The sequence below is a fragment of the Saccostrea echinata genome, unplaced genomic scaffold (assembly GCF_033153115.1).
Source record: "Saccostrea echinata isolate AGI-Se365-2 ecotype Australia unplaced genomic scaffold, CSIRO_AGI_Sech_v1 ptg000009l, whole genome shotgun sequence".
NCBI lineage: Eukaryota > Metazoa > Mollusca > Bivalvia > Ostreida > Ostreidae > Saccostrea > Saccostrea echinata.
This window is the reverse complement of record NW_026889758.1, coordinates 28,518,916-28,540,247: the sequence shown is the minus strand read 5'-3', so window position 1 is coordinate 28,540,247 and position 21,332 is coordinate 28,518,916. Positions and strand designations below refer to the sequence as shown.

General features: G+C 32.6%; 1 protein-coding gene across 1 annotated transcript; it reads left to right on the top strand.

Annotated features, from left to right (window-relative positions):
* Positions 1–1,918: 1,918 nt before the first annotated feature.
* On the top strand, positions 1,919–12,706 carry LOC133182624 (uncharacterized). Its single transcript, XM_061317471.1, has 26 exons — positions 1,919–1,981; positions 4,004–4,199; positions 4,282–4,410; positions 4,679–4,802; positions 4,947–5,068; positions 5,170–5,352; positions 5,439–5,624; positions 5,737–5,991; positions 6,218–6,415; positions 6,505–6,708; positions 7,035–7,216; positions 7,356–7,641; positions 8,199–8,360; positions 8,439–8,600; positions 8,726–8,930; positions 9,085–9,248; positions 9,364–9,504; positions 9,651–9,881; positions 9,965–10,135; positions 10,217–10,420; positions 11,304–11,567; positions 11,700–11,882; positions 11,989–12,168; positions 12,271–12,358; positions 12,442–12,537; positions 12,638–12,706. Exons 1-26 carry the CDS (start codon positions 1,919–1,921, stop codon positions 12,690–12,692), a joined length of 4,434 nt encoding a protein of 1,477 aa, XP_061173455.1. The 3' UTR covers positions 12,693–12,706.
* Positions 12,707–21,332: the final 8,626 nt, after the last annotated feature.

The window sequence follows — 21,332 nt, the reverse complement described above, 5'->3', positions numbered from 1 at the left end:
AGTTGTGATATAAAATTTCATTGCAAAAGTTAAGGTTTTTCAAGATAATGTTCGGAAACGAGAATGTATAGATTTCTATTTATCGAGATTCCAGGAAGTATGAATTTATGACCTTGACCTCTAACTGCAAAATCAATAGGGGTCTTCATAAGGGCATAGGGAGGTGCACTATTAAATTTTATTGAAAAAAGTTCAAAGTAAATTAAAGGTATCTATCATCTGGAAAATTATATTTGCAATGTATGAATTTCTTACCTTTACCTTTAACCTTTTGACCTTAAAATCAATAGAGGTCTTCTTTAGACTATAGAGAAAAGCTCAAAGGTCTTTTGAGACATCGCCCGGAAAAGAAAGTATTTAGATTTCTAATTATCGACAAACCATCTGTATATACAAATGTATCGTTTTTTTAATGGAAACTTTATGTTTTGATCCTGGAATAGCCCCTCCTTCCCCCGTATGATATAATTTTTGCAAACAGTCCTAGAGACGGCAGAAATTGATTGTTTAGTACCTTCTTGTTAGGATAAGCATCCTTTTTAATATATACACAAACTCCAAATGGATTATTTTTTTTACATGTTTTGTTTCATTTATTCTTCTAGCACATGAACAATGTGTTCAATGTTAGAAATAAAGAAAAAAAAGAAATAACGGTGGAAATAACAATTTTAATAAAAAGTCATACTCATACCATCATGAAATATGATATTGCAAGTAAGATTTTTTTTTTTAAATATATAAAACGTTTATTTTACTTTGTGGGCTTTAGCGTAATGCTTCATAACAAATTTTACATTTTACAAGTTGACAAATCACAAGACAATAGATTACAATGTTGTGATTTAACAAAGTTTTCTTTTACATTTTGCACAGGATTAAAAAACAAGTTGTAATAGTACAATTTGCAAAATTATAAATTTACAATCTACAAATTAGGCTTTATACTTTTAAGAAATTACATAGTTGGACCCTTTGGCTTTCAATAATTTACAGACTCGCCACAATTAAGTACTGATTATCGATTTTGCATCGGTGATTGTTCGTTTTGCAACGGAATCTGTTAATATTGCAATGAATATACTAATGAAGATAAACTTGACTTCTTTTTCCACTGACTTGTACATGGGAAGGGTGAAAAACTTTTTTCACGAAAAGAACTATTGACTTGCAAAAACATTCTGAAATAAATAACAAACAGCTTAAAATAAAATCAACAGACTCAATTGCAAAATCAGACGACCTTGCTGCAAAACGAATGATCACCGATGCAAAACAATTACTAACTGAATTGACGCTTGATGGCGTGCAAATCCACAATAATTGGTCAACAGGCTGAAATGCAGTGCATGTAGGAAATTCCCATGCCGCACTTTCATTGACTATATTAAATAAAAATACCTTACATAATGGTAATACCTGTTGGGTATAGAATAAAACTTAAATGACTTAAGTTTACAATGATATGCAGTAAGGCTGATTTCAAGCATAAATTATGCATAGAAACGTGTATTGAGATGAGAAGTATTTTGGTTTGTTTACAAAGTGCTATTCTGAGGAAATGACGCCAGAAGCTTTTAAGCTGACATATTACTCTATCACAAGCTTTTTAATTTCAAAAAGTTACAAGCCAAATAAAACACGTTTTACTATATAAACTTAGCTAATACCGGTCTTCTTGTAGAGAAGGCTTTCCCTTCTAAAATCAAACTGGCTCTGGAGAAATGACCCCCCCCCCCCCCCCCCCCGGGAATAAATGCTCTAGGTTAGGATTTCCCCACGCAAAAAATACTCTAGAGTAGGATTTCCCCCGTGGAAATCCTACATCAGATTCAATTTTCCGGGGTAAAAATCCTATTCTATGTAATAGTTATAGAGTGCGATTTCCTTCTGAGCCAATTTTCCCCTAGCTGCAGAAATGGTAGCTCTCTGGTTGAAGAAATCCGGACAGAAAAATCAGAGGGCTACAGATCCAAGCAGTGTAAAAATCTCCAATTAACAGCAATGATTTTTTGTTGCATTCTTCGGGTATTATTCTTGTAAATATGCATTCCACTGCCAAAAGCTTGATATCCGTTAATTAACCATATATTTCAATCATAATCTTGATACTTTATTTAACTTTCAACGGTCCCAAACAGCATGACCCCCAGCATGGATGTCGGAATATGAATTTTTTCAGACTGACACTTCAAGGCAACATGGGGTTGTTCGGAACCGCTTTTAAATTATTAAAGTCCTATTCTATTCATGTGGACAGATTGATTTCTGCAAAAAAGAGAGAGAGAAAATCGGTGGGACAAATTTTTAACTGTAGGCATGGAAACAAAAAGGAGGAATTTCATTTTTATTTAACGAGGCCGAGTCTAATTCGAGTGCACATGACTTTGCGCAGCTTTTTAGTTTCATGCATTCGTAGGTCCAACATAACATTTATCCTAAGCATTGTAATTTTGATACAAAATTAACATTATATTACAGTATTTGACTAAAAAGGAAATCCCTAGGGCAGAAATGCAAAAAATATGGGGGAAATGTGATAATCTGGTTCTTTTCCAACAAAATCCCATAGGGTCCGATTGTAAAATATGACAACTCTTGAGATGGCTCCTTAAGAAATCGGAATGGTAAACATTTCATTTTTTTTTAATCTTAAAATAATTAATGTAATAGTAAAAAATCATTGAAGAAAATTTATCAGAATATCTAGGGTAGAAATAATTAGACTCGGCCTCGTTAAATTGATCATTTTCTCCAATTTTATTTCAAACTACATGTTCCTTCTATTGATGTGTAAGTGTCTCTCTGTTTCTGGGGATTAAATATGAAAAAAATGTCCTTGTCATGGAACTAAAAATAGGCCAATTTCTAAAAATTTGATGAAATTTTGTAAAATGTTATGAGAGTATTTGCTCTCTGCTTCAAATCCAATACTTCACCGTTGGGTCAAGGGGACATTCTGTAAGAGCAGTGTTTCTTGCATTGTTATTGAACTGCTCTATTCAAATACTCACAAAATGGTGTGTGGAACAATCAATGATATAAATTCTAGAATATTTACACACTCTCTTTAAAAAGCACAGATTCATAGAAAAAAAACTGAGCCTGTAGATGGCAAACAAATTATTTAATCTCTATAGTGGTCCAATATACATTTTAAAATTCGTGAACAAACGCTGCGAGGTGTTGAGACATCGAGTCGCGATTTTTTGAGTGACTAATTTTGCCATTTCCTATGAGTTGAAGTTTAGGGTTGAGACTCACTGATTTGAATTTGATTTATATTTTAAGATTTCATAATTTTGAAAAATTAATGAGTCGAAAACACTCATGTTTCTTTAAAAAATCGACTTACATACACACTTTTAGCCAAAATATTGTCGCTATGATTTTAGCATTGATAAAATAGGGGAAATCATACTCGAAGAAAGAAAGGGGGAAATTTGGCTACAGTGTGAGATTTCCCCTTGGGGGAAGTTCTGCTCTAGAGTACAGATTCCATGGGGAAAGCTGGGAATGGGGGAAATCCTACTCTACAACACCGGTACCTAGGGAAGTAAACACACACAACCTCACACACATGGGCGGAACTCTTCGAGATGAATAGGAGGGGAAAAGACGGGGTGTGAGTCTCTTGTAATATTCTCTTTCTTGGACACAAAATTGAACAGTTTAAACATGCATATTTAATTGATTTAAAAATAAAGACTACATCATCCAAAAACGAAAACAAGAAGGGGGATTTTTAAATGTAATTGAAATATATTCAGAGTTTAAATATTTAGTTGTATTAAAGTTCTTAACGACATTGTACAGGGATAAAATGGTGCAATACAGTGGTTTAGTTTGCCTATATGTATTTTCGATTTTCTGTGCTATTATAATTGCGAAATCCAGTGGATATGGATATAAGGTTTATTTTTATTTCGTTTTGATATCAATTGTTAACTTTTGCTGATCAATAACTTGTGAATCAATATTTGTTGAAATTAATTGCTTTTAGCCGGATCATACAGCTTGTGATGTTGCTGACCTGGAGCCCGGTCGTGTTCTTCGATGTTCTGATAAAGACAATATCCCCGTGACCATTGCATCAGATGTCCCAGCTGGGTCATCGTGTGACATCATATGTCCATATAAGGAAGTAAAAGCCTGGGTCACTTGTGATGATGGAAAGTGGAATGATTATTACGTTACATGTAAGCACCATCGAGAACAATAAATAGTAAGTTACATGTAGTCTGAGATTCAATGTATATAATTTTGCAAAATTTTATTTAGATTGTAGAGAAGCGTTTGATCCAAATAAAGAATACCTTTTACGACCCAAACGTTTTTTCCGATTCAGACGAATTTTTCGAGCGGTTGGCCGATTTTTTAGCTGCTTGTTTGGACGTTGTTCACGGCATAGTTAGTTTTATTTCTATGTTTTAATTACAAATGTTCATCTTGCATTACTTCATTACTTGAAGGTAAAAAATACTTAATATTTTAAGACTGCTTTCCACCCTCAAAATTTGATTGACTAGCAAATTTTTAATTCTACTTTAAAAATATATATGTATGCTTCACAATATTTTATCCTGTGTTGCTACAAATATATTGGGTAGGCAATTTCGTCTTCTGATCATGATATTTTACCAAGACGAGTATCATGCACTTTATTTCTATGTAGGAGACAATACACCACCCAGCTTAACATGTCCACAGAACATACAAGCAAATGCTGAAAAATTGCAGACCTGGACAGTTGTAACCTGGGTGGAACCCACAGCTAACGACGGTAGAGACGGAGGAATCACGTGAGTAGATCTAAAGATCCTTAAGAAAAATTATATTGGAAAAGATTTCCTTCGTCATATTACATTATAAAGTTTTTAACTTTTTAAACTTTTTTTTTACTATATTTATTTATTTATACTATATTTTACATTCACAACTAATAGACCAACACGGGAAGGGAAAGCACCTGGAAGCTACTTCAGTGCTGGAGTAACTACTATTGGATATTATGCCCGAGATAGAAGTGAAAACATGGCACGTTGTACCTTTACAGTTACCGTTACGGGTATTTAATTTTTAAGTACCATCTATCTCAATTATTTTCATTATATGAAATATAAATTTGATATTTATGAGGAATCATGAATATGGCATTAATTTTTCTAGTTGTACGTTGCCCGTGGCCTTCTAATGTTAACAATGGATACTTCATGTGTCATCCAAGTGACGATGCTAGATATGGAGCAACTTGTACTTTTGGATGCTACCCTGGATATAGTTTGGTGGGAAATACACAACTGGAATGTCTTGATAGCAAACGTTGGAACTATAATTTTCCACATTGCAAAAGTGAGTTCAAAAGCCTTAAAGTTCAAATCAATTATATATCATTATTGTCATATTGTGAATCGAGACGACATTCTTTGATTTCTTAGAAAAGACATGTCCCACACTTCCACCTGCAGTTGGCAATCTAAAATACACTTGTACGGATGATAACAAATTTCGCAGTATATGTACATATTCTTGCGCAATTGGTTATGACATCACTCCTGGTATGTCACGTGTTCGAATTTGTACAGCTTATGGATTTTGGAGAGGAGAAGAGCCCACATGTAGAGGTACTAGTATCATAAGCATAATTCTTTTTTGATCAAAAGTACTATTTTTTTCCCTACAATCAATTCAACACATACCAGTATCGGAAGTATCTCATATTTGATAATATTGCAGATGTTGAGCCGCCTAAACTGAATGGTTGTTTACACACAGTGTACGCTTTTGCGGACAGGAATTCAACAACTGGTGTCGTAACATGGAAAGAGCCCACCGCCTCAGACAACCATGACGGGAGTGTCATTGTTGTCAAAGAGGGAACAATATCACCAGGAGACATACTTTCGGAAGGAAGCTACAAGATAGTATACAAGGCCACAGATGCTGCTGGAAACAAAGCTCAGAGCTGTAAAATTCACATCGTCCTAAGAGGTAATATCCAGAAAATGCTAGAAGGTTTTTGCCCAAAACATCTTAGTATTTTGTACTGTATGCAAATATAAAGCTCAGGAAAACATTGTGCTTATTTTTTCTACAATAATTATTGTTGTTATGTTTTTGTTGTTGAAAATTGCTTTTGCAAAGGCAATTTTGTGACATGGCAGATGGCAATATTATTTTCTTCACGTTTTATGTTGCTTAATACATATCCATGTAGTACTGACCTGTCCTTCTGTATACCCTACACCTTTCTTGAGTGTCACTTGTCCATGGGGGACAAAGTACGGAAGTCAGTGCGAGTTTAATTGTGACCCTGGATCAGTACGCAATGGATCAAAAATTGTTGTCTGCGAAAAGAGCCGAAATGGTAATTTTGGGTACTGGACCTGGAATGACAGACAACCGTATTGTCAAGGTATTCAAAATTGGTAGAAAATCTAAATATAAGCCTTATTTTGGTGTATTCAGTTTAGATATATAACGTTATGATTCTCCCAAATATAGTTACTGAGAAATGTTATGAAGAACCAAATGTCCCCCAAAATGGCGCTCTTGCATGTGATTATTGGCATGGTGGCAAATTTTGTCAAATGCTTTGCAATGAGGGTTACGACGTGAAACTCGATTATAGTCCAGTTGATATGCTTGTTTGTGGTAACAGTGGTCAATGGCTACCAGCTGGATCACTTCCACTTCCGGATTGTGCAAGTAAGTAAAATTATTTATTATTTTGATTTTTTATTTTGATTGTTAGGCCATTATTTACACACTGAATTGTCGACGGATTTTTCCGTTATTTCCCGATGATGACAAGGAGCACACGGCGGGTGTGACCGGTCGGCAGGGGATGCTCACTCCTCCATGGCACCTGATCCCACCTCTGATGTTTGGAGGTCCGTGTTTGCTCTGCTCCTATTTTGTATTGTATAATGGACTTTTGAGCTTGAATACTGTTCGTTATCTCCATATATTTCATAAATATTTTTCATAAGGAAGTAATTATTTGATATTTTTCTATATGTTTTCAATTTAAGGAAGTCGTCTTGCAGAACGGGGAATACTTCGAATGTCCATCACGTATTACTTTTCCGGTGATTGCACAAACCTGACTGTTCAAGATGAAATAAAGAAAAAGTTCATTACTGTGCTCTCAGAATCCGCGTTCAAAGACGCATGTTTAATTCATGCTAAAGATTGTAAAGCGGAAAATGTACAGGTATACAATATATATAACTTGTATTATATACACTGATATTCAAATGAAATGAAAAAAAGGACTTATTATGTTAAAATCAAATTTAGTTTTACTAACATTGAAAAAAAATGTAATTGTGTTGAAACTAAAATTTTTTTAGGTGAGATGTGGTCAAAAAGTAAGAAGAAAGCGTTCCGGCGGTGATATGCGTATTGATTTTGACATCTCAGCCGAATTTGATGATGCGGTATTTACTGAATCATTCGCTAAATTTCGTCGGGAACAATTTGATATCATTGACAGGATTATCGAAGCTAGAATTACAGGAACACTGGATTTTAATGCTAGTATTCATGGTATTTTGGAGGCCAAAGATGTTGAAAATTACGACGTTGTTTTAGGATGTCCAGAAAAATCTATACCTTCCTACAGGACTACATCTTGTGGTAATTTGTATTCAATAATTCTTTTCACTTTTCATTCTTTCCAATTGCTACAGATACATATATACTGTAGATTCCTTATTTTAAGCAAGTTCTTCATATCGCAAAATGGCCCAAAGACGTCAAATCGTGAGAACAATAATTCGCAAGTAGACTCTTGATCTAAAGATTTTACATGCATTTCAGCACCATAAAAAAATAAAAGCGAGTGATTTTATTTCTCGACTTGTGCTTCTCGCGATAATTAATTCCTCGCGTATATTTGGGAATCAACAGTAGATGTAAAGCCACAGAATTAATTGAAAATTATATATAAACTTTGTGAAATTTTTAGGACCAATGACTAAGAAACAGTAACCTAACAAAAACAGAGAGAAATTGTACTAAAAAGAAAAACATCTAAGATAATTTATTATTTACATATCTATGCATTGTCTGATTGAAAGTGGAATAATGATGTTGAATACTCATAACTCTTTTGATGAAAGTCATCTCATCTCTTCAAAAAACACAGGTCTCTTTTTTTTCTTTCTCTCTTCATGTATATATGTGCATTGTAGTCCAATGTGCGGCTGGAACGTTTTTCAATGAATCAAAAGCAATCTGTGAATTGTGTCCCCGTGGTACCTATCAGCCATCCACTGGACAATCCAGTTGTTTGGCATGTCCATCAGGTCAAACAACTAAAATAAAAGGGGCACAGCTTTCATCAGAATGTGAAGGTACTGTTTTATTTTACCTTTCAATCAATAAAAAAAATTAATCAACTTAAAGTTTAGTGATTATTGGAAGTTTTATAGAGGGATGTGAACAAGGATCTTGGTCCAACACTGGAACACCTGCGTGCTCCCTTTGTGTAGTGGGAACCTTTAGCGATGATTACGGATCTGTACATTGTACAGCCTGCCCTGGTTCAAAGTCTACAATACAAGAGGGCGCAAACAATATTACTCAGTGTCAAGGTAAAAAAACATGCAAGAATTTTAGTTATTGTATAGAGTACACCAAATCCAGAAGAAACCATACCCGAATCCACTTTCTATATTCTTCTTTGAGGACTTACAAGTGGTCTTTTTAATTATATCAGATTATGATTTACGCCTGACGGAAGTTGAAAGTGAAGTATCGAGAGACTTTTTGGCTGACAATACTATGTCTACTCTAATAACGTTTGGGTTACGAAAGGAAATCTCCCCTAGCGATCATTTTAGGCTTCAGCTGAAAAGTCGAGATACTGGAATAGTAACATTCTTTATAGCTATTGGTTATGAGACTACGATTGGAAATGAGAAGTATGAATTTGAATATTTCAAATTTTGTAGATATGTATTCATCTTATTGATGCAATATACATGTATATCATCAATTAAAGAGCTATCGTCATTAAGATCGGACGTGTGCAATTTTCATAATTCTTTGATTAATTTGAGAGAGTTTTTATTTAAGGGATATAAAAATGACAAACTTCAGTCTTGAAGATGAAAGATGGCATTTCTACACCATAAGGCAAAACGGTGATTCCACAGAACTTTATGTAGACGGGAATCTAGAAACAAAACTCACAAACTTAATGCTAAATTGTTCTCAGAACATGACAGTATTTTTTAAAGGTATGTCAAGCATGCATATAATGTAGTTAACTCATTTCAATTTTTGTCAATTTTATTTTCAAACAATATTTCTTGAAAGGCAAGGGAACAATTTCAAGACTTAACATTTGGGAAGGCAATTCTACCTTTTCCCTAAAGATTCTGAGTACCATCCAGAAATGTGGGTTTGAGGAAGCTGGAGATCTTGTCAGCTGGAAACACTTTGAATTTACCATGAAAGACAATGTTTTTAAACAAACTCCAAGTGAATGTGATGGTAACTGTACTATGTATATACGTACTCACGCTTACTCTTTCATATAAATATATTTATGGATCAAGGTTAATTTCCTAGTCTTAATCACTCACTTTACCTACAAAAACGCTAGGAAATTTATTTTAAATACTTTTTTTTTATATCAGATGTAAATGACTGTGCATCTCATCCATGTTTGAATGGTAAATGTTTTGATCTCCTCGGTGGGTACGAATGCCAGTGCAATTACGGTTTTTCTGGTCCCAGATGTGAAGATAACATAGATGACTGTGTTTACCATGTATGTGAAAATAATGCAACTTGTATAGATGGAGCAGCAAACTACACTTGTGAATGTGAAAGTGGATATAAAGGAGAGCTGTGTGAAATAGCCATTGGTAATTGTTCAAAAATTCTTTTACATTGGTTATGTGAATAAAGTAAAATATTTTGAGTAATTAGCTATTGATATTGGTTATAGTTGATGGATCGTGGGGAGATTGGGGAGACTGGTCATCCTGTAGTGTTACTTGCGGAAACGGGACACAACATAGATCACGGGTTTGCAACAATCCAGCTCCTGATAACGGGGGACTGGCTTGTTCAGATAGCAGCACAGAAAGCGAGAATTGTAATGAAAGAATATGTCCGGGTAAGATATAACATTTCTCCTCTTACACGATGTTTAACAGATCTGCAAATGACTCGGCATTTTTCCTTAATTTACTTCTAGAGTGTAGGTCCCTAGAACGGCTTGAGAACGTAATCTGGACGTGTACGAACAACAGCTACAACACCAACTGCACTCTAGATTGCGCCGATGGATATGACTTTGACCATGAAATAAAACCCTACTACTTGTGTGGAAAAGACACATTTTATCATTGGGATTTTCAGACAGATGATAACCCAGATGGAAAAATGCCTTCTTGCTCAGGTTTATCAAAAAAGCTAAATCATTGCTGTAAAGGACAAGATAGGCTAAAACCGCATTTTAGCCATGGTTTGGTTTTTCTCTAAGAACGATGTAATAGTTCATAATCAGAAACCTTTTGTCATCTCTGTTACAAAATAAGCATTGATTCTAAATGATAAGATACATAGAGATCACATGAAGATCACAAAATATGCCAATTTTCGAGTTTTCAAGATTTTAAAGCACATTTCATTTCAGAAAAGTCAGCGTACAACTTATCTATGTACCAGATTTTATATTTCATGCTCTAGTATTAAATACATTTTGTGTATGGAAATCTAAGGCAAGCTTTTGCTCTTTGAATCCGGAAATCAGAATTGAGGAAAGGTGGTAAAATGCCCAACTTTTTCAAGTTCTTGTGGCTTCCGTGTAAGCTTTAAAGCTTTGAATTAAATGTAGTGCTGGTTTAAAAAAAATATTTAGTGTACTTAATTGCAATCTATCACAATTTTAACTGTGTTTTGATTTTTAAAGGAGGGGCCAAATTTGGCCGTTACCATACCTTGTCCTTTCAGTAAAACTGATTCAAATAATACCATTAGAAATATATCCATACTATCCATATTAGGATTTAAAATATGCTGGAATCGATTCCGAACATATCCTAGTGCTTTGATCTCGAAAATATCGAGAAAATACAATCATGAAATTGTATATTACAGAAAAAAGTTTGTTTATTGACTTAAAGTAGGGTTGTCAAAAACACGTTGCTTTTCGAACCAACAAAATCTTAAAATTCCTATTAGCATTCATATACACCCAAACCACCACCGAAGGTCTGAAATAATGACCTTTTATTTTTTATTAAAACAATTATTATTACCCTCTTGTAATTAATTTGCAGAGATAAAAGACAGTAAACTGCTCCAGGTCGTCTATGCAGCATCATACAAAAACTTAGAATGTGATAGTGAAATAAAATACAAAACTGTACACAGGAAAATTCCCGATACTACTCAAGTTGCACTCAACAATATTGAATGCGTTTCCATCGGAGTCTGTGTCCTAGACAGGGTTACCGTCACAGACTGTGAGCAGCGCCAGAAAAGATCTATCGTAACGAACACTGCTGGAATTGATGTGTCTTTGTCATGTGATCCTGCCATCCGTGAGTTCATAACTATTTTTTAGAATAATAAAAATTAAGATCTTCTTATGAGAAGTATTTTCATGCATAAACTGGATCTTAGTTAAATAGGCTGTCATATATTTTGTTTTTGATTTTTTTTTGATATTTCAGACGGAACTGAAATCTGCTTTAATAGTCTATATGCTGCAGTAAATGATTTACAACTAATGGCAATGAATCGCACGCTTGATGTTGATATAGAAGGTAGCATTTATGAAATTGACCCATCCAGTTCTCAAGCTGAAAGTGACGTGTCATGTTCAACTGGCATGGTGCCTAGAAATTTTTACTGCAGTATGTTATTCTATATAATCACGACTTTAAATGATTTTTCTCCATTTTGAAACACCATTTTTTTAAAAATAAAAATGAAACTGATTTGAAAAAAATTATTTACAAGTCCCATGTGCTCCTGGTCGCTACTTCAAGAAAGAAGAATGTATCAAATGTGACTTTGGAACCTACCAGGATCGTATGGGACAGCTTTCTTGTAAAGAATGTCCGAAGGAAACGACTACCCCTGGAAGGGGGTCTCGAAGTGTGACGGAATGCACCGTCAAATTGGACACCAAGAGTGACAGTAAAACCCATGATATTATCATTAACATTGCCTTCTCTAACTAAATTCTCCATGAATTTCCTTTTCATGATTTTTTATACCAGTACCGATCTTCTTTTTCAGCGTCCATTATAATCATCGCTGGCGTTTTGTTATTTGTTCTACTACTAGGCATTTTAATAATGTCTACCATACTTTGGAGGAAATGTTTGTAAGTATGTTTTTTCTGAATTAATAATTGTTGTATATCAGGTATGTAGTTTTATGTTTCATAAAGTTCTCACTTTTTTACAGAAGTCGGTCACAAAAACAGAAAAGCAGTTTGTCATCTTTATTAAATATGAAAACGAGAGACCAAAACTTCGTATTTAAAACTTCATTTGACAGTGTGTAAGTAAATAAGCTTTGTATATGCGAATTTCATATCATCATAGTTCTTGAATTATTTAACTATTCATTTAACTTAATGAATTCCTATTTTCTTCTTTAGGCAATTATCGCAAGCAAGGACAGATAATGTATTACAAGAAAATTCATCGATATGAAGAATAAATGCTAGTGGTGCATTATGGAAAACACGTTAATATTGTAAATTTGATAAGTAACATATTATAGAGAATTATCTACTAGTACACGTATTCTCCATTTGAGAATATTGTCAAATAGATCACATTTGTGATATTTTTTTGTAAAGAGAATGTATTTATTCGATGTTCAAACGGCCTGTATTATTCGATCGGAGTTCCTTAAGCCTTTATTGTTTTATGAGGATGTTAACCGACACCGTTGGCTTGAATAAAATAGGAAACACACAATCGAATCTTCTTTCCATTTACCTTTTATGTATAGGTTAAATGTTAATAAAAGTTGCACCCGGAAGTGACTCGAGTTGTTATTAGTATTATTTTAAACATAATTTTCTTTGTTCAATTTGTAGTCTAAATATTACATCTTCAAAATTTTAAGTATTACCTGGAAAATTAATTTATAGATTACAGAATATCTTTTTTAACAGATTCCCTTCTTTGTATTTTAATACTTCTTCCTGCTCTTGTGCTCCTTCAAGCCAATCTTTAGATTAGCACTTTATTTACTTTTACTTGTCTCTAAAAGTAAATAACATTTGACAGAATTCTTTATTCTGGCAGAAGATGACGGCTTTTCAGCCTACTAATCCGTTTTTAGTTTTTTATTGAAATAAAGTGTTTCAATTTAAATCCTTCTCTGGTACATATCTCTGAAAGTCAAACATAACTTTTTACATCTGAGCATAAAAAATTTAGAAGTATGGATATCTCGATGTTTGTGTTGGAGATTTTGATCCTCCCACAATAGTTCTAAATGTAAGGTTTTTTTGAAATGTTCAGATAATGTATGCAGCATTTGTCTTTGAATCTTAGGAAGTCCATAAAAGACTCTTTCATTTAATTGAATCATAATCAATTCGAAAATTTCGCTTGTTTGGTTGATAAAAAGGAGGTTTTATTGTGTTCTTTTGATCGGACCTTTGCATCACTTTTGCAAAATATTTCACTATAAAACTTACTTTTGATTAGCGCTTGTATATTTGATTTTTAATATTCTGCGTTCATAATAACTACAAGAGCTCCTGCTTTATCAGCTTCTTTGATAAAAATAGAACTACATATATCATTAACAAATGATTTCATAGCTTTTCCCCCTTCATCATTTCTTTTTTTATCGCTGGTCCCGTCTTCTTCAAAAAGCATATTTTGCAGAGTATGACAAACTGTGTCAAGGATCCCTTTTTAGGATTTAAATTGAATAATTCCTGACGATATTATTTTATATTTGTAGTTTTTCATCATTCTTATTGTGAAAGTATAATTTTCATGTATGTTACCTAATATTTTTATTTAATACTTAAATATTTACGACTATTCTATAATTTGAAATGACGGCAATGAAGAATCTATGAGTTTTCGTAATCGTGATCTAGTTTACTTTGATCAGCTGCTTTATCAATAAAAATGGAACTTGTAAATTTACTTACCTTGTCATTGGTCATTTGCAAAATTACTTTGTTAAAACAATCTGATTGTACACATAAGTACTCTGAAGTTGACGTTAAAAAGATGCTCGAGTTTCTGATTGACAATATCTATGTGGTTTTTGGAGAGCAGGTCTTCCAACAATCTATTTGAATTCCCATGGGTATCAATTGCCTCGTTATTAGCAGACCTTTTTTTGTATTCATATGAAGCAGAATTTGTTCAAAATTTTTTACGTAAAAAGAAGAAAACACTTGCTGTAGCCTTCAACTCGACATTTAGATATATCGACGACGTATTGTCAATTAACAAAGGTTATTTCCATTCTTATGTCGACACGATATATCCCGCTGAGCTTGAGATAAAAGATACCACAGAGTCTGACACTTCTGTTTCATATTTGGATATTTTATTAGAAAAAGACGTTAATGGTAATCTAACAACAAAGCTTTATGATAAACGTGATGACTTTAACTTTTCAATCGCCAACTTCCCTTACTTATGCAGCAATATACCCTTAACACCTGCATAAGGGGTTTATATCTCTCAGTTGATTCGATACGCCAGAGCATGCTCCACGTATGAACCATTTCTAAACAAGGTAAGTTATTGACAAAAAAGTTTATGAAACAAGAATATTAGCAGTCTCGTTTAAAGTCATCATTTCGTAAGGTTATGGTCGAAGCAATGACCTTGTCAGTAAATACAATCTATCTTTAAGTCAAATGTTGACTGACTTTTTTCATACTAATTGTAAGGCCATTATTTACACAATGAATTGTCGACGGATTTTTCCGTTATTTCTCAATTATGACAAGGGGCACACGGCGGGTGTGACCAGTCTGCAGGGGATGCTCACTCCTCCATGGCACCTGATCCCACCTCCGATGTCTTAGAGATTCGTGTTTGCTCGTATTTTGTAATGTTTAATGGACTTTTGAGCTCGAATACTGTTTGTTATCTCCACATACTTTATTTGACGCTTTTAAAATTGATTCCTATTAATATCAGCATTGTGATGTACTGTTAACGTTACCATCATGGTAACTTATACGTCATATGTTTTCTTAGAGTTACAGAGTCACAATAATTATATTACACAAAGTATAAGCGCTGATCCAGGAATTTTTTTCCTGGGCGTGCACCCAAGTAAAAGAAAATTCCAATCCAGAAATTTCTTGACAAAGAAAAACCAGTTATGGTGGTGGTGGTGTCCTCGTTCTCTTGGGGGAAGCAAATGTGTAAAAGATGATATTGACAATTTTTTTTTGAAAAATGTAACTTTTCATGAATCTTATTAATTAAGTAAGGTCTTTTTTTCAGAGCGGGGGTTGTCCTCGCCTTGCACGCTTCCATTCTTTAAATACAATGAAAATACATCGGGATCGGTATACCAAAAGGATCGTTGTATACTAGTCTGACAGGACTGAAATTTCTTTTGGAGGATAGTTATTTATATTATGACAAGTAGTTATTTCTAATAATTTCAATTTCATTATTCTTTTAAGCTTTGAGGTTTGGGAATCATATTTCTATTTGATTGTCAGATTTAATATGATGAATTCTATTTAATTGTGGATCAACGTCCGTAGTCAAAAAATAAATATATAAAAAATAAAAGAAAAAAGAAAAAGAATAAAACAAAAAAAACTGCCCAATCTCAAAAATCCTATTTCGAGGGTGGGGGGCTTGGACCTTTCTCTAAGTTTTCAGTCCATTGTTTAATGTTAAAATTTGCCAGTGTTTGACCTACAGCAAGAAAAAGTGGGAAGGGGGTGGGGGGGGGGGTGGGGGAGTGGGAGGGATAGCTTCCAAATAAAGATTTACAAATGTAAATCATATAAGGTACCAATTTTAATGCACCCGATGCGCATTTCGACAAATTGTGTCTCTTCAGTGATGTTCATGCCGAAAGTTTGGAAATCCAAAATATTTAAATAAAAAGACTTTGAAGAGCTGAAAAAAGTGCCAAAGACTGGAGCCAAATATGTCGAAGGATCAGAGCTTGGCGTCGTAATAGTGTGTTTGTGACATTATGATAAACTGAAGTTCTTTAAGAAGAATGTTATAAAGGAAAATATGAAAAATATAAGCTCTTGAAATATAAAACATAGAAATTTGAGAAACAATTATTTTTGTTATTTTTGTTTAAATTCTGTGTATCTGTCTTATTGACATTTTGAGATCCCCCCTCTTGAAACCAGACGGTAGATTTTTGTGTTTCTTACATACAATAAACAATATAGTATAACTCATCACATATTAAAGAAAAGCTAATTTACAGTACAAATCCTCGAATTTGCCAGTACTCAACCTTACAACATAAAAAAGTGGAGGGGGGGGGGGGACCAGCACCTAAAGGAAAATTTACGATAGCAAAATACTATACTCAGAAAAAAGTTGAGGCGCGGACCAGAAATGGAAATCTGAATAAGAATGGAGGCGTACAAGATGAGGACCCTCCCTTCTGATGCAATATATCTATCGATTTTAAAAGTTCGTAGAAAAGTTGTATTTTTTCAAAAATTGTATTGTCTACTTTTTTGATTCCCTTTATTGAATTACGTTTTGATTAATATTTTATTTAAAGGGTATGTAAAAAAAGAGCCTCGTATATAATTCAAACTCTCTCCAAATCTGGCGATGAACGATTTTTTTATTTACACGTTAGCCACCGCGTTATGAATACTCATATTATCGAGTTTGTTGAAACATTTCCTTTTTAAAAAAATGTTTGATTTTCATACATTCAGAATCCGTTTTTTATATTATATATTTGATATTCATTTTTTTCGTGGTTGAAACATGTATGTAGAAACTTGATCCTTCCTATTAAATATAATTTTTATAGCTCAAGTAGATCCATTTTTCTGCCAACAAAGGGATATTCTATAGAATAAATGAATTGAATGTGTTAAAGAAGTCATTGCTGCCAATAATTTTTTTTGAAAAAAAATTCTCAATGAGCCTTTAAAATTGAGAAACAGATTGTCTCAGGGAGATGGGGAAAGTTGTGCTCGCCTTGTGCGTTCTCATTCTGTAACATCAATGTCAAATAGAAACCTTTGGTCATATTAAATTTCTGATTTTTTTTATTGATGTGTATTTAAATGCTTTAGAGTATATTTGCATTAATCGTGAAAAAGTTAAATGTTGTCAAAATAATTTAAAGAATCTAGAATGCATGAATCAGTGGAAAAATCAAATATTGACAACGTAATTTAAAGAATCTAGACCAAATTTTCAAAAACTACAATTAAACGATCCAAAAAGGTGACACTTCAAGTTGTTTTTCATCATCTGGAAAGGAAATTTATGTTCCGTGATCTGACATTAATATAATAGTTGAATTGAATAAGTAAGGGCCCATAATTACTGTTGCATATATCTTTTAAACTGGTGTCAAAACTAAATGATTCAAACATTATTGAAGGGTAATTCGAGTTTAGAATTTTAAGTTTATCTTTCGATGAAATCGCCTTAACCCTATTTGTATTTCAATAAAATCCTCCACCTATTTCTTCTTTCAAATCAAAGTATATATATATATATATATATATATATATATATATATATATATATATATATATATATATATATATATATATATATATATATATATATATATATATATATATATATTAACTATGAAGAGCCTCATGGCGAAAGCGCTTAGTGTAATAATTAAATGTGAATTTGTTTGTTTATCTTGGATTTAATTTTAATTTATAACCTACCTATACCCAGGACTTCTACTACAATTTCACTATATATAGAGAGAGAGAAAGAGAAAAGATACCTAGTAACCTCTACAAAAATTTAGAATTTTTTCAATTTAAATTTATATATGATTATATGATAATTAATTGTCATATCCAAATTTAAATTAAAAAATTCTTAATTTTTGTAGAGGACATTAGGAACATGTTTTTATCCAAATGGCATATTGTACTCAAGTTTAATTAAAAAAAAATAAGCGAATATCTCATTGTTACGTATAAATCTACATGGTTTTTGTATTTCATTTAAACCCATATACAGATTTATTAACGGTTTTGAAATAATCATTTAAGGAACACTACTTGATGTCTTTCAATTTAAAAATCTTGTTATCAGAATGCCAAAATTCTCTTAAAGATTCTTCCGATTTTTGCAGCAGAGAAATAGGCATCTAATCTTTACTTTACGAAAAGGACAAGGTCATTCTTTGACAATTTGGGAAATTTAAATCTTCCAGGAAGTTGGCGAATATCCAAATATAATCGACTGAATTAATGATACCACATATCTGTAACATTAGTACAAGATAACTGAACTGTAAAGCTCATCTAAATCAAATCCTGTTAAAAGAGTCTTTCAAAAATGTTGTAGCAATTCCAATTTGGAAGAAATACTACAAGAAATTAGGAAACACCAAATTTTATATTATTTTGAAATATTTTAAATTGTATGTTCAACAAGGTACCTTTAAAGTAAACGCATTTAATTAAAAAAAAATGATTAAATAAAAAAATAACTCGAATTTAATTGGAAGAACTTTTTTGGCCTAGGATAATGTTTTGATCCACATGGCGTATTGTAATTAAGATAAATCAAAAAAAAAAAAAAAAAAAAAAAAAAAAAAAAAATAAGCGATTAAATCATTGTTGCGTATAAATCTACGTGTTTTTTGTATTTTTAATGATACCACACATCTGTAAAATTAATGCAAGATAACTAAACTGTAAAGCTCATCTAAATCAAATCCTATTAAAAGAGCCTTTCAAAAATATAGCAATTCCAATTTGGAGAAATATGACAAGAAACTGGGAAATACCAAATTTTATAATTTGAAATATTTTAAATTGCATGTACAACTAGGTACCTTTAAAGTAAACTCATTTTATTAAAAAGAAATATGATTAAATTAAAAAAAAAAACAACCTCGAATTGAGGTGAACGAATTTTTTTGCCTAGAAACATGTTTTGATCCACATGGCGTATTGTAATTAAAGTTAAATTTTATAACAAACGAATATCTCATTGTTATGTATAAATCTACATGGTTTTCGTATTTTTAAAAACCCATATACAGATTTATTAACGGTTTTGAAATAATCATTTAAGGAACACTATTTGATGTCTTTCAATTTAAAATCTTGTTATCAGAATGCCAAAATTCTGTTAAAGATTATTTCTATCCGATTTCTGCATGCAGAGAAATAGGCATTTAATCTGTACTTTAAGAAAAGGACAAGGTCATTCTTTGACAATTTGGGAAAATTTAAATCTTCCAGGAAGTTGGCGAATATCCAAATATAATCGACTGAATTAATGATACCACATATCTGTAACATTAATACAAGATAACTAAACTGTAAATCTCATCTAAATCAAATCCTGTTAAAAAAGTCTTTCAAAAATGTTGTAGCAATTCCAATTTGGAAGAAATACTACAAGAAACTGGGAAATACCAAATTTTATTTTAATTTGAAATATTTTATATTGTATGTTTAACAAGGTATGTTTTAAGTAAACGCATTTTATTTTAAAAGATATGATTGAATACAAATAAACACGAATTCAGGTGGATGATTTTTTTTCCGAAATCAAGCAACTAGTAGCCTTAAATGACTTTTTTCTTCATTTTCTTCATCTGCAATATTTATATTATTTCAATGGACTTTTGAGCTTATGTTTTGTTATCTTAAAATTTCTTTTCATATCAATACAAAATGATTTGAGACAGGTTCAAGAACTCAACGATTTGCATGAAATTCTTTCCCGTAATATATGAGTGAAAAAATTCTCGATTGGACGTAAAACTACAATCAATCAATCAATCAATCTTGCTAACAATCAAGGTGTTCTAACTTATTTATTAGAAAAAGATAGGACTGTATTTAAAAAATACCAACACCTTAGAGAATAAACAACGACGAGCTTACACCTATAAAATACTTTAGAAAATCACGACTAAAATGTTAAACTTACAAACATTATGGACTGTTTAACTTCTGACTGGCACAGTGGTCACTAATATAAAATTGCTGAAAACTACAATATTTTCACGTGTTTATTACAAAATTATGGAAACAAAGAAAGCTTGTTTAATTATTTAGTTAGAGAAAAAATATGATAAAATATGGAAATAAAATTACTAGTGAAGCATTTCGAATGATAAAACTGTAATTCTGTACTTTCTTTAGCATGATCCTATAGCATTGACCTAGTTTTGAAACAGCAATAAATAATAAATGAATAATAAGTAGAGAGCAGAGAGCATAAGAACCCGATATTCGGGTAGACGATGACTCACAATATGTATCTTCGACTTTACTTTATATAAGTAATATATAAGTTATATAAGTAATATCTATAAAATGTAATTTTTAATCTTTATCAGACATGAACATTATTTATCATTTCACTATTATTATTATTTCTTTTATTGAAAAAATCATTGTTTGATTGTACATATATCAGAGTCTGGTATATTCTGAACTTATATCAGGTGTTTTTAAATCTATACGAGATATTTAAGGAATGTTCTTAATTTTTGTGTGAGTTATTGGTGTATAAATCACATAGACTTGTCACGTAGGCATATTTCATGAAGCGCGCTAGCGCTTCATTAAAAATGCCTATGTGCAAGTCTGTGTGATTAACACATCGATAATTCACACTAAACTTAAAAACATTCCTTATAGTTACATTTTACATGTTTAAATGCACCAAAAATATACTCAGTGTTTGAATTTCTCGCTGACTATATGACTATATAACTATGACTATATCGTCATATTTTTATTAACGTCCCTGTAGCCTCATTGTGACGTCACTTTAGCGCGAGTTTCTCCGTGTATATTTCTACGCGTGAGTATACACAAAAATGGTTTTCAAATCAATTTCACAGTTGGCTTAGTAGAAAAACACAGCAAATGTAAATATTTGAAAATGTATAATTTCATTCTCATTACAACTGGTCGCCCGCGTGGCGCAGTGGTTACAGCGTTCGCTCTAGAGTCGCGGAGTAAGGAGTTGATCCTTACGTCGCGGGTTCGAATCCCACTGTGGGACGTGGAGACCGGTCCTTCGGACGAGACCGTTTAAACCGAGGTCCCGTGTCGCTTGTAGGTGCTGGCACGAAAAAGATCCCTCACTGCTTAATGGCCCTGAGTGCCGAGTATAGGT